The sequence below is a fragment of the Mustela nivalis genome (genome assembly GCF_964662115.1).
Source record: "Mustela nivalis genome assembly, chromosome: 15".
NCBI classification, from domain to species: domain Eukaryota; kingdom Metazoa; phylum Chordata; class Mammalia; order Carnivora; family Mustelidae; genus Mustela; species Mustela nivalis.
Window position 1 is genome coordinate 32,541,977 of NC_139034.1, and position 13,524 is coordinate 32,555,500.

The window sequence follows — 13,524 nt, forward strand, 5'->3', positions numbered from 1 at the left end:
CCCCTTCACCCACTCACTCTTCTCCTTCCGGGTTATGTTTGCTCTGTTTGTGTCCCTTTTGTGGAGGAAGTGGTCTCAAAACCAAAACCCCAACGCACCCGAAATGAGCAGCAGGAGGGAAAATGACTTACACTGAAATAATTATTGGAAGGGATGTCATCCCCTCCACTGAGAAAGAAACTTGCCCGCGAGTGCTACTTCCGGTTCATTTTTAAGGACCTCTCCTTGGCAATCTCATTAGCAAGCCTCTACCTCATAGCAATTTAATAGCAAGTTAATTCTCCTGTTATCCTAACAGAATTGCTCCAGGTCCCCATTGCTAATATCTTTCTGTGATATCTTCTCTCCATCAGTAGCAGCTGCTGTTCCAAATTCTGTCTGTTCCCCTGACTATGGAGCCAAGGGGACAGAGCTGGCCTTAACCAGACATCACAAATAACACCCAGAGGTCTAGAGTTGCCTTACCTGTCCTCATATGCTAACCTCCTGCAAGTATGCTGACCGCAACCCATTTGAAGAAGGCACATTTAAAGGTAATCCACACCAGAGTGAAATGCTTCATGAACCTTGACCCACCCTGCGGCACAGAGCTAGGACTGTGTCCACCGGGACTTCTAAGGAAAATATAATGAACTAGAACAATTGGAACATTTTTAGAATGAATTCCATCCCTTCAGATTCTTTTTTTTCAGATTCTTTTATATGTAAAAACTTAACTACCCAGTGCTCAGCAACCACATTCCACAAAATTGTATCAGGGGCCAGTACTGGCCTTTGTCTTGGAGCTTCCAACAGTGATTCCATGACAAAGGACACCAAATGCAGAGCTTAGAGCACATCTGTGACCTTCTAGTCTCTACCGGGTGATTCATCACTGTCAATTAGTATGGAGCTTATTTATAAACTATAGAATTCACCACCTCTGTGACTTAAGAATGTCTGTGAGAAGCTAAGTAATGGAAGAAAGAAAGCAGGAAAAGCTTACACTGAGGAATTAACTGTCTGTGACTAGGAAATCAATGACTATTTTGTTCCCCAAATATGAAGTGTGATGCAATTAAGAAAATGTAATGGCATAGGTTCTCTCTCTTTCTATCTTTTTTTTTTTTTTTTTTTTTTTTTGGTACCAGTCTTTTCAAATGTCTGATCATATATGGAGAATTTCTGCACTTAGGCTTGTGATATAATTTTTTAATGCAAATAATTAATTGTAGTGTGCCACATACACATTATAACATCAACCCCCTTCAATAGTGCAAGAAATGTATCTGAAGGAATCATTCCACCCCTCCCCCAACTCACTATCCTATGTCCAGATGACAAGATTTCCTCATTTCCAATCATGTATTCCTCGTTACTTCTGTGAGATGAAAGCAAGCTCCCTTGTGTGTACAGGGAGATCTGCCAATTACCTTCCAACAGCATTTCTAGTTTTCCACGTGAATACTCCTTCCTTAATTTAAAATATGTCCTTAAGAAGTTCAATTGCTAACTAACCAACAGAATTTTTCTGGTAGCAAGAAGCTTAATGTAACTGTAGTCACTGGTAAAATGCTATTGGATTATCCATCAGGATGGATATATGTGTACACACACACACACGCAAGCATACATACAACCACACATACACATTATACAGGATGAAAACTTGAAGGTCCCCTCAAATCTTAAAAAAAAAAAGTCAAAAATGGCATAAGTAATGTATTTCTTACTAAGCATAGCTGAATGGGACCCTGGCAAGAAAGGTTATTTATTCCCTGTAACTCAATCTTCTCAGAAATTATGAACTGCTGATTAGTGCCATGGGACATGGGGCTAGGGGCATATTTCAGAAATTATGATACATTTTTCGGTGCATATTATGGTAATTTAATTTCCTTTTCCCTACTTTAAAAGAAAATTGCAATTACCAATCTTTACTCATAACACTTGGTTAAGGGCATCTACATTTCATTTTGTACCACCAGAAGCCAAAAAAATTTTCTGAGTTTAAAAACATCACAAGGGATTAGGTCATAACTCACCAGTGCTTTCTAGCACAGACACAAATAACTTCTGAAACTTGGTATGATAGTTTTGATTCGCACATGGAAATCTTATTACCCCAGGATGGGATCACATTATTAAAAATAGCATGTATAGGAAGTTTTAAAAATATTTGAAGCCAACAAGGTATATGCAATATTAATAAATACACAGGTAATACGAACACACAGATTCACACTGTTGAAAGACATCTGGATTGATCACAAAGACATTTAGTCCATCATATAAAGATTATACTCTTTTTAAACATGAATTTACAAGACCTTTCTTTATGGATATAGTTCTGACATAATGATGCTTTAATAGGTCTCTCCTTGTCTTCAAATAAGATGAAAAAAAATTACACCACTAACCCCTGACCTTCGAATCTTAACAAGCTAAAAGAGGGAGGGAGGGAAGAAGGAAGGAAAGTAGGAAGGAAGGGGGGGAGGGAAGGTGGAGGGAAAAGGGGAAAATGGGAGGAAAGAGAATAACCCTTTCTTAATTCCAATACCTAACTCCTATCACTGAAGAGAATTATGTTACAATGTAATTCCTTCACATATTCATAAACAGTATTTCATGACGGAATTTGTAGTTACTTTGTCTTTGGCAGACAGGAAAACACAGAAGAAAATTTTTTAAAAATGTAATTTTCTGTGCATTTCCGTTTATCACAATGATGATGAATTTCTCAACTTACCCCCAAATACTGAGTGGACTGGCTTTTGTCTCCTGAAGAAATCATTTTATGTTACTAATAGCGAAGTCCTCTAAAAGCCCCAAATTAGCCATCAGGCTGAGTGAGGCTGGGACTGAGCTTGGGAGAAAGGAAAGTAGCCAAGTATAGTTGGGCTGCCTATAGGGAACGCCAGTTGGGTCGACGGCGGACTAACGGGGGGAAACGGAACTGCAAACAGGTAACAGATTATAAAGCAACATACAAACATTGTTATTATTATTGGTAAAAATTAATTATAATAATAACAATAGTTATAACATTTTCAACATTGATCATTTGATCCACACAACCAAAATGCAACTATACGGAATGGAAATCAACAGATTAGTAGTCAACTACAGGTCTGCTTTGCCTAAGAGCTGTGGATAAGGAAAACCAATAGCTCCAAAATTCTTCCCTGTGGAACCTGCTAGAAGGCTCACCGAAGCCGCAATAGTTTCTGCTCTTGGAGTAGAGATTCAAGCTGACTATTTTGCATTTGTTTCAAAACCTTAAGGAAATTATATTCTCTTTTCCCTCAGTATTGACCCTACCACTTCAAGCCATTTTAATTTCATTTCAATAGAGGAATTTAAACTAAAATTTTATATAACTTATTTAATAGTATTCCTTAAGAAAGACTGAGACTAAAAAGCATGTGCAAAGCTATACATCCATTCAGTGGATTCAAACACATATATTAAAGGAAATCTGCACCAAAACACAGTTCTGGGACTAAGTTTGACGTTACCTCTGGTACTCCTAATTTTCGGCATGCTTCCAAAAAGTTTTCCACATTTCTTCTGCATTTGGCCATGCTAAGTTTGGGCTAGAAATACAAATATGCAGAAATAATGAATTATTAAGAGAGAAATAATTTTATTAACAGGTTAAATTTTAAACTTTCTAATGCCACAACTAACACATGTTCATGGGAGGAAAAATATATATGTAAAAAGAACACAATAAATATCATCTAGAAACATCTACCTAGAGATAAGAATTATTAAGATTTTGGATTCTATTCTTCCAGACATTGTATATGCTGTGATGTGTGTATATGTGTGTGTGTATAAAGATGTAAGTAAATGGGGCACCTGACTCATTCTACGACGTTGCCTGGGTTTAGGGTAGAAAAGCACTTGCTATAAATACAATAGTTAGAGATTCAACCACACCATGGGCTGAAGAGTCAAAATGGCACCAACCTGGTTTACAGAAAATGGACAATAGTAGTTTTGCAAATGAAAAATTAGACTGCTTAATGCTGACAATAATGTGGTTAGAAAAGGCACCCAGTGCTGTCAGGGCAGTGATGATGGTGCAAACAGAGGGTTTCCCAGGGGTCAGATACTCTGCTCCGGGCTAAGTGTGTACCTGTGGAAGCCAAACATGCAAGCCACATGGTCGCTTAGCTCCAGTCCAGTGGGAACTATTGGTAAGCTGAAGCAGATTACAGTACAGTATGGTATAGGTCTTGGTTGTGACATGACGATAAGGAGGGTAAAAAAAAGCAGGGAAAAGAATCTAACTCCGTTCTATAGGGTCAAGAATAGCTTAGCTCCTGGAGATGTTGAAGTAGGGAGAAATGGGAGCCTGCATGGTGAGCTTCAAGGTGAGGGGATGTGGAGAGAGGGTAGGGAGCAGCCTTTTGCATTAGAGAGCACAGCCTGCGCAGACACTGCACGGACAGTGAGGGCTCGGACCAGGACCCAAGCAGGCTCCAACGTGCAGCAAGGCCGGGCTGCTCAGAGGAGCTCTGAGACACTCACTCAAGAATGTGTGCTAAGTGGACATTTGGAAACAGCCCGTATCTCTAAAAAGGAAAACTGTGATATGAAAACATAAGCTAAAATATCTTACAGTTATTAAAATGGGTATTTATGAAGGAATTTTGATGGTATGAGGAAACTCTAGATTTTGGTAAGTTTTAAAAACTACTAAAAGGTATCCGCAAGGAGCTCGCAATTCAGGAACAACTTAAATGCAGAAAGGATGCTAGTAGTTTGTAGAGAAGTCAAAATGTTAACAGTGGTCTTTGGCTTATGGAATAAAGGCTGCTGGGTTTTGTTTTTTTTTTTCCTTTCCCCGGAGTTTCTGTATTTTCTCTTGTTGGGCATTATTTCCTGTTATTTATTCAATTAAAAAAAATTATTTAACAAGGGAAATAGGGGCTCTTGAGCAGCTCAGGCAGTTAAGTGCCTGACTTCACTCAGGTCATGATCTCAGGGTTCTGGGATCAAGTCCCACATCGGACTCTCTGCTCACTGGGGAGTCTGCTCCTCCCTCTGCCTCAGCCCCACCCCGTGCTCCCACTCTCTCTCTCTCCCCATCTCAAATAGATAAGTAAAAATCTTTAAAGTAAATAAATAAAAAAAGAAAATAGGCCGACAATCAAAAGATTTCTAGATGAATGCAGCATGTCCTGAAGGCTTAATAAAATATAAAAATGCTTAGTACACAATTCAGATTCACTATGAATAATACAATTATAGATTCAAATTGGAAGCTATGAGGAGTCATAGTTTCTCATAATTTGGGAACAATTATGAAATAAGAATTTGGCATAGAAAACACTGGAAAATTTCATACTGGATTCTAGGACAGAATTTGCTGCCCAAACTAAGGTAAGCTTGAGACAGATTTGAAAGAGAAGACAAACTCATCTTTTTCCCCCTATGATTTCCTTTTTTTCTTTTTAAGATTTTATTTATTTATATAAGAGAGAGAGCGAGCATGCACATGGATGGGGGGTGGCGGGTGGAGGGAGAGGCAGACTCCCTGCTGAGCATGGAGCCAGACATGGGGGGCTCAGTCACAGGACCCTAAGATCATGACCTGAGCCCACGGCAGAGTGACTGAGCCCCCCAGGTGGCCCCCCATGCTTTTCTGAGGCAAATGTGGTAAAACTTTTCAAAGGGAAAATGTGTTCCACAATATAGAAAGGAAACTGACAGCTGGAATGAGATCCTCAGCTACCTGCTGCCAAGAGAAAAGAAAGCACAAAAAATACCACTATGACCTTCTTAATGCCCATCAGCCAATGTGATGAGCACTGGGTGTTACACACAACTGACGAATGATTGAACACTACATCTGAAACTACTGACGTACTATGTGTTGGCTAATTGAATTTAAATTAAAAAGAGAAAAAAAAAAGGTAATCCCATGGTGAGGCTTTCCTGGGGGGAAGGCAGGGAGAAGAACGTTCCTCAGGTGGTATTCTATGAGCACTGGGCCTTGAAATTAGGGGCTCCGAATTTTTCGAAAATCTACTCTACAAACACCAATAACAATGGCTTGCATTCTTGCCTATTTTATCCTCACAGGAACATTTCCATGACAGAGAACAAATCAAGGTAAAGAGAGGTTAAATACTTGCCTGAAGGGGCACCTGGGTGGCTCAGTGGGTTAAATCCTCTGCCTTGGGCTCAGGTCATGATCCCAGGGTCTTGGGACAGAGCCTGAACCTCACATCCAGCACTCTGCTCAGTGGGGAGCCTGCTTCCCTCCCTCTCTCTCTCTGCCTGCCTCTCTGCCTACTTGTGATCTCCGTCTGTCAAATGAATAAATAAAATCTTTAAAACAAACAAACAAATAAATAAATAAATAAATACCTGCCTGAAGTCATATGGCTTATAAGTAGATGTGGCATTTGTACCCAAACCCTGCATTCTTAGCCCTTAAACTCTTCCTCCTTTCTTTTTTTTTTTTAAATTTTTTTTTTAAAATTTATCAGAGAGAGAGAGGGGGAGAGAGCGAGCACAGGCAGACAGAATGGCAGGCAGAGGGAGAAGCAGGCTCCCTGCTGAGCAAGAAGCCCGATGTGGGACTCGATCCCAGGACGCTGGGATCATGACCTGAGCTGAAGGCAGCTGCTCAACCAACTGAGCCACCCAGGCATCCCAACTCTTCCTCCTTTCTTAATGAACAGTGAAGAGTGTGGACAGAAATTCTTCTTTCTTGTCCTCATGCCTGAACCTGACCTAGCCTCCAGAGACAAGCTGATCCCTGATTCCCAACCCTCATCTGAATGACCATAAAATGGACTTGGTAGCTCCCTTCAGGGTGGAAAGAAACACGCTCTGTGATCTCCAGGCAGAGGCTCCTACCTCTAGCTTCATCTCCCCTACAGCAGAGATGAGGACTTTTTTTTTTTTTTAAGGTTTTATTTATTTATTTGACAGAGAGAGACAGTGAGAGAGGGAATACAAGCAGGGGGAGTGGGAGAGGGAGAAGCAGGCTTCCCGCCAAAGCAGGGAGCCCGACACGGGGCTTGATCGCAGGACACGGGGCTTGATCCCAGGACTCTGGGATCATAACCAGAGCTGAAGGCAGCTGCTTAACGACTGAGCCACCAGGCACCCCAGAGATGAGGATTTTTAAGCCATTAGCAGAGTCTCGCAAATCCGCCTTTCTCACTACTGTCCTGGTAACTCTTGTACCTTGAGCAAAGGGAGGCACTGAGGAATCGTTGAATTAATGCCCAGCTGACCAACCTCTGGCTTGATGGGTTATTTAAAATGTCATTTTACATAGAACCCACATCTTTTCAGAGTCATCCTAAATTCTTCAGTGACTAATAAAGGAATGAGAGTCCACTTATTTTTATTTTTTATTTTCTTAAGATTTTATTTGAGAGAGCGAGCGAGAGAGCAAGAGCATGACAGGGGAGAAGGTCAGAGGGAGAAGCAGACTGGAACTGGGAGCCCAATGTGGGGATGAGACTTCAGGATCATGACCTGAGCCAAAGGCAGTTGCTTAACCAACTGAGCCACCCCAGCATCCCAAGACATTCCATTTAGCAGAGAAGCCACCAACCAAAAAAAGCTGTCTGGAAAGACTCCTCACTGTTTAAGTAACCCCTAGTGAGAAATGAATCTTTACATCCGTACAGCCATAAAAGTTAGCACCCCAACCAGTAATTCCTTTAACGTGATGTGCTTTATCTTTGAAATAAATTCTTTTCTTTTTATTTACATATTTATATATTTTCCCCTTTTTGGTAGATTGCTGCTTCATTTAGAGCTTTTTCTTTCCTGCTCTTCTAGTTGTTGAGATCCTGAGGGACCCTGCTGGCATCTTAACAAGCAACACTGTACTCCAAAATTTGTCTTATGTGGATGTTAGTTTCCCTTTATCTGGTGTTACTTACAACTGCTGGCGAGGGGACGTGGATGCTTGCAACTGATCGCGGGCGGATGTGATTGACCAGGTGGCAGAGAACCACACCGTCCATGAGTGCGGCCCCCAGGTCTTCATGCAGGCTGACCTTGAGTCTCATCTCGATGCTCTGGGAGAGGAATCAGAGGGAATCCAGTTGTCAACAGGCAACAGAGGGTCAAATACAGTGATGGGTGTTTATGAATTGAGACATTAACTTCATTATGAGGAGAAGAATAGGAACACTTAGAAAACACTTTCATTATCTTTTTCCAACAGATATTGTAGTAAAAATCCTGCTGTAGAAAAACAAATCCAACTCTGCCTAATATTTTTAGTAGATTGAGTGAATGGGATAATGGAATTACTTCTGGAGTTCAATGTTGCCTCAGCCTTGGCTATGGAAATACAAAACCAGAATGAGGTGATCAATGGAAAGCAGGTCCAACTGGTTCTGACAGTCTGCCAGGAGTAGAGGAGGGATTAAGGGATACTTTTCTCTTAGACTTTGTTTTTGCTGAGAATCAATTTTTTGACTTTAAAAAAATTGAATTTTCCGTTTTGAGATCATTACAAATTCATACCTGGTGACAAGAAATAATAGAGATCCTGTGGACCCTTCACCCCATTTCCGCTGAAGGCAACAACTTGCAGAAACATACCAGAGTACCACAGCAGGATGCTGATGTGGATACAGTCAGAATCTGAGCTATTTCCATGACCACCTTCCTAATGGTGCATCTCTACAGCCACACCCACCTCACTCCCACCTGGAGTATTGCTTCAGCCCTGCTGTCCTTTGCCTTTCCTTCAAGGCTCCCATGACATGAATATTGGCCATCTGCTACACTCCCTCAGGTCCCTGAGGCTGCTCTTATTCTCCATCTGTTTCTCTCTGTGGTTCAGACTAGGCAACCTCTATCACTTCACTGTCACCTCCATTCTGCAGTTGAGCCCCTCCGCTGGGCTTTTTGTTTGGGATAACGTGTTTTTCAGCCCTTTACTTCCACTGGGCTCTTCTTTAGGTCTTCTCTTTCTTTGTTAAAGAGTCTCTCTTTCTTTACTGACGTGCTCTACTATTCCTCTTTGTTTCAACCATGTTTGTAATTGCTTGTTGGAGCACTGTTATCAAGCAATTTTTGTCAGGTAATCCTAACATCTCTGCCATATTACTGCTGTCAGCTGTTGACTATCTTTTTGCATTCAATTTGAAATCTTCTGGTTCTTGGTAGGATGACTGACTTTTTTGTTGAAACTTGGACATTTGCCTATTATGTTAGGAGACTCAAGATTCTATTTAAACCTTCAGTTTTAACTGGCTTTTGGGGACACTGCTCTGGCAGGAAATGGGGGTTACTATCTTATAACCACTGGGCAAATGCAGATATCTATGCTTCCCGCTTGATCTCAGTTAACTTGATGGAGGGAAGTTCTAACTGCTGGATGCAGGTGGAAATCCCAAGTCCCATGTAGTCTCCATTGACGCCATGGTAGGAGATGGGCTTGTTCCCAGCTAGCATGGAGGAGACTCCTGGCTCCTGTTTTGGTCTTCTCTGATACCACCAACCAGGGGTGGAAGTCGAGCCTGCTCCATCTTTGCTGCTGGCATGGATAAGGGAGGAGCCACAGAATTTTTGGATGTTTAGCTGGAGTAAAGCATTTATTGTCTAAAGGTTTTTATCTTGCTAGGTTGTTCCTTTCTTGGTACTTTGGCTAAGATAAGCAAGCTTTTGGGTGGCCTTTTAAAAGAAATTGTGCCCAACAGCATTTCTGGGTTTCCAACTACTTCAGCTCCAAGTCTGAGCTATATGAGGCAAAAAATGAAAATCCATAGAACTCACCACTGTGTCATTTCTATTCCTGAGGGCCCCTGGCCAGTCTGCTGTCTTCTCTCTACCTTTCCGAGTATCCTTATGTTTATTTTGTATGTTATGTCCATGGTTTTTACTTGTACTTAGTGAGGGAAATAGGGAAAAGTAGGTTTGTTCAATCTTCTCAGAAGTAGAAGTAGAGAAATTAACTTTTTAAACTTCAAATACAAATTTCTATTTTGTAACAGTGGTGCCTGTTAAATGGATAACAGCCAAAGAAAGAATGACTTAATTTGGAGATTTGGAATAAATGAAGTGCTAGAAAACCAGTGCATAATACAGCATCATGTAATTCCTTTTCAGAACATTCTTGTGTGTAGACACCTACCTTTCTTCTCCATACTCTTTCAGTCCCTTATTTTACATCATAAATGAAAATGTAAACAACAAATATAACCCAAACTTTAAGATAATATTGTGTCACTCTTTGAGAGGCATCTCTCAGTTTTGATCTTATTTTTACCTCTGAAAATTCACCTCCCAAACTTCTAGCATATGCAAATGCTCTAGGCATACGACAGAGGTTTGACTTTTTCCCTGTGACTAATAAGCCAACCAGTGACTTAAAGTGGTGGTAAAAGGTTTCTGCGTTTTTAATTCTTTCCTCCTGACTACCTGCTAAATCATATATAAAGAATCATCTGTAACAACACAGATGGGGACCTACCTTAATTTAGTTTAATTTTATTTATGGGATTCATTTCTCATTTGCAGAATTCATTGCCCTCTGAAATTATGTTTATTTTTTTCCTCCTTTTTTACCATCTATTCTCATAAACTATAGGCTCCCTAAGAGTAGGGACCTTTATGTTCTCTCCTCTACCCATCTCCTAGAATACTGCCCAGCACACAGAGGCAGTCAGTAACCATCTGCTAGTGAAGGGAGAAGATGTTACCTTAAATCTATCCACTCTAGCCTTTCTTACACTCTTCTGGGTCATGGCTACGGTACTTCTCCTTGAATATAAAGAACTTATAAAGCAATTCATGACGTACTGACTTTACTAACTAATATGAATGTGTTCTCTGACCCAGGGACTGCTATTTGATCTCTCATATGTTCATGTATGAGCTCTCTCACTAGATACAAAGACCATGAGGATAGACAAACAGCTACAGAATGCCCACCAGAAGCTGTGTGGGAACAGAAATGCAAACAATAAGGCAGCCATGTTCCCTGCCATTGCCAAGCTTAAAATCTTCATTGGAAAGACTAGTGCAAGACTTCATCCTGGATAGGAACTCAAATGCTTTGCTTGAGTAACTAATTACAAAGTTCTGATCAGTTGGGATGCAAAGTAGAGTAACGATGAACATCTTTAAATTAATGGAATATTATTGCTAAGCAGAAGAATGACAGTGTATTATTTTAAAGCATACCTGAACTGAACCAGTACTAGCTTTAATCCATATGTATTTCTACTTCCATTATCTCATATATTCCCTCACAAAACCCCACTAAGATGGGAAGTATTTTTTTAATACGTGAAAAAACCTGAAATCAGGGATGTTATGTGAGTTGCCCAACATCAGTCAGGAGGTGACCTGCATGAAGCCTTTCTGCAGTGCTTCAAAGTCTTATTTTTCAAAAGTAGAAAATGCTGCCTCAATTCTGAAAATGGGTATTCAGTGATGGGCTGTTTCCAGGGGAAAAGCCTGTTCAGCAACGGACTATTTCCGGGGTACCTCACGGAGCTGTTCCACCAGTTCCTTCTCTTCTCTCATCTGTTCCATTTTCCTCCGAATTGTAAACTGTGGGTCTATAGATTCCAAATTTCTCTGAGGTCTTAGAAACACTGTAATAAAAAGGGGGGAAAAAAAGCCTTTACTGAGTGCCCGCTATAGGTTGCCTTATAGGACGACTTGTATGTAGTTAAGTAAATAAGGCACTTACCACACAGAAACCAATTCTGACTTCACACGGAAAGCTCGATTTGAATATTCTAAAGATTATATTTTAAACTGTACCGAGTTATGCAGACTAACAACAGTTATATTTTTGGTGATAATAGACTGAATTCAGGGAAGGGTGTGGTTCATCCTTGGGACCATGCCAGGCCACAGCTCTGACTGGTGCCCCCTCTCTCATGTTCTCCTGCTTTCATCCTAAGTGTTCATTTATACATGGGGCTTTATGGTCCTTTCATAAATTAAGATAATTTTATTCAAAGAAGAGGACTCTAGAATTGCTTTACACATTAAAAATGTGCACAGGTTAATATTTCTGTTGGCCAAATGTTTTATAAGCCTGAGTTAAGGACAAGAACTAAGTGATACAAGATTACATATTTTAAGTGTAAAGTGGAAAAACTTTCCCTTCTATCATGTCACTGACATTATATCCAAAAAGTTAGTTCTTTAGAAATGACCACAGACTCCTTTTAGAAAAGCTGGCAAGATGGGAGGCAATTTAAAAGATCATCCGTGGCTTCACGTCTTTAAAATTACGACCAGGGGCGCCTGGGTGGCTCAGTGGCTTAAGCTGCTGCCTTCGGCTCAGGTCATGATCTCAGGGTCCTGGGATCGAGTCCCGCATCGGGCTCTCTGCTCAGCAGGGAGCCTGCTTCCCTCTCTCTCTCTCTCTCTCTGCCTGCCTCTCCATCTACTTGTGATTTCTCTCTGTCAAATAAATAAATAAAATTTAAAAAAAAAATAAAAAAATAAAAAAAAATAAAATTACGACCATCACGAACAGCGACTGACAGCGGAGCTCCCTCTGAAAGGCAGGGGAGGGGGCCTCAGGCTCCAGAGAAAATAAATCCTCGAAACCTCCGAAGGCTAACATTTTGTTAAAGACTAATAAGAAGGCAAACAATATTCTACATAGGGCAGGGTGATTCCGGCAAGGATTTTAATCACTTTTTATTATGATACAAAGCCCAGGGCAGATTTAAATTTTAATTTTTTTTCTTCCTTGAGATTTTTATCCCGAGACTGTCAACTTCCCATTCACACAGGAGGGAGCAAGGTACTGGTAAGAGTCATATTTGCTCCCCCTGTCCCACAGACCTACATGGGGGTCTATGACCCACAGACTGCATGGGGGTTTTAGGGGGGTGAGGTGGGTTGGGGAGCCCTCCAGGAAATTCTGGGCAGACAACTTCAGTTTTAAAAACCACGGCCACAGGGAAGGTTGCATGACTACTGCAATTCCAGTAATTTCAATCACCATAATTTAAATCATGTAAATGGGGGTGCCTGGGTGGCTCAGTGGGTTAAGCCACTGCCTTCGGCTCAGGTCATGATCTCGGGGTCCTGGGATCGAGCCCTGCGTCGGGCTCTCTGCTCGGCAGGGAGCCTGCTTCCTCCTCTCTCTCTCTCTGCCTGCCTCTCTGCCTACTTGTGATCTCTACCTGTTGAATAAATAAATAAAATCTTTAAAAAATAAATAAATAAATCATGTAAATAAGAAGGTCATGCAACTTTTATTCTATTCTGACAAACACTTCCTACAGGTCACTTTACTTATTTTTTTTAAAGGTTTTATTTATTTATTTGATGGAGAGAGAGGGAACACAAGCAGGGGGAGTAGGAGAGGGAGAAGCAGGCTTCCAGCAGAGGAGGAATCCCAATGCGGGGCTCCATCCCAGGACCCTGAGATCATGACCTGAGCTGAAGGCAGACACTTAATGACTGAGCCACCCAGACACCCCTTTATAGGTCACTTTAAAAGCTACCTCAATTTGCTAATTTTTTTTTCAATTTACTAAGTTTTAAAAATTAAATATAGTTTATAAATATACT

General features: G+C 40.9%; 1 protein-coding gene across 5 annotated transcripts in view; it reads right to left on the bottom strand.

Moving 5' to 3' along the window:
• LRCH1 (leucine rich repeats and calponin homology domain containing 1) overlaps positions 1 to 13,524 on the bottom strand; it is a 196,541-nt gene that overhangs the window by 14,528 nt on the left and 168,489 nt on the right. For all 5 annotated transcript variants that reach the window (XM_082700563.1, XM_082700565.1, XM_082700564.1 and 2 more), the window contains 3 exons: positions 11,467 to 11,576; positions 7,902 to 8,039; positions 3,498 to 3,575 (listed from right to left, as the gene is read on the bottom strand). In XM_082700563.1, the coding sequence (XP_082556689.1) occupies positions 3,498 to 3,575; positions 7,902 to 8,039; positions 11,467 to 11,576 (326 nt within the window). The remainder of the gene's footprint in view (positions 1 to 3,497; positions 3,576 to 7,901; positions 8,040 to 11,466; positions 11,577 to 13,524) is intronic.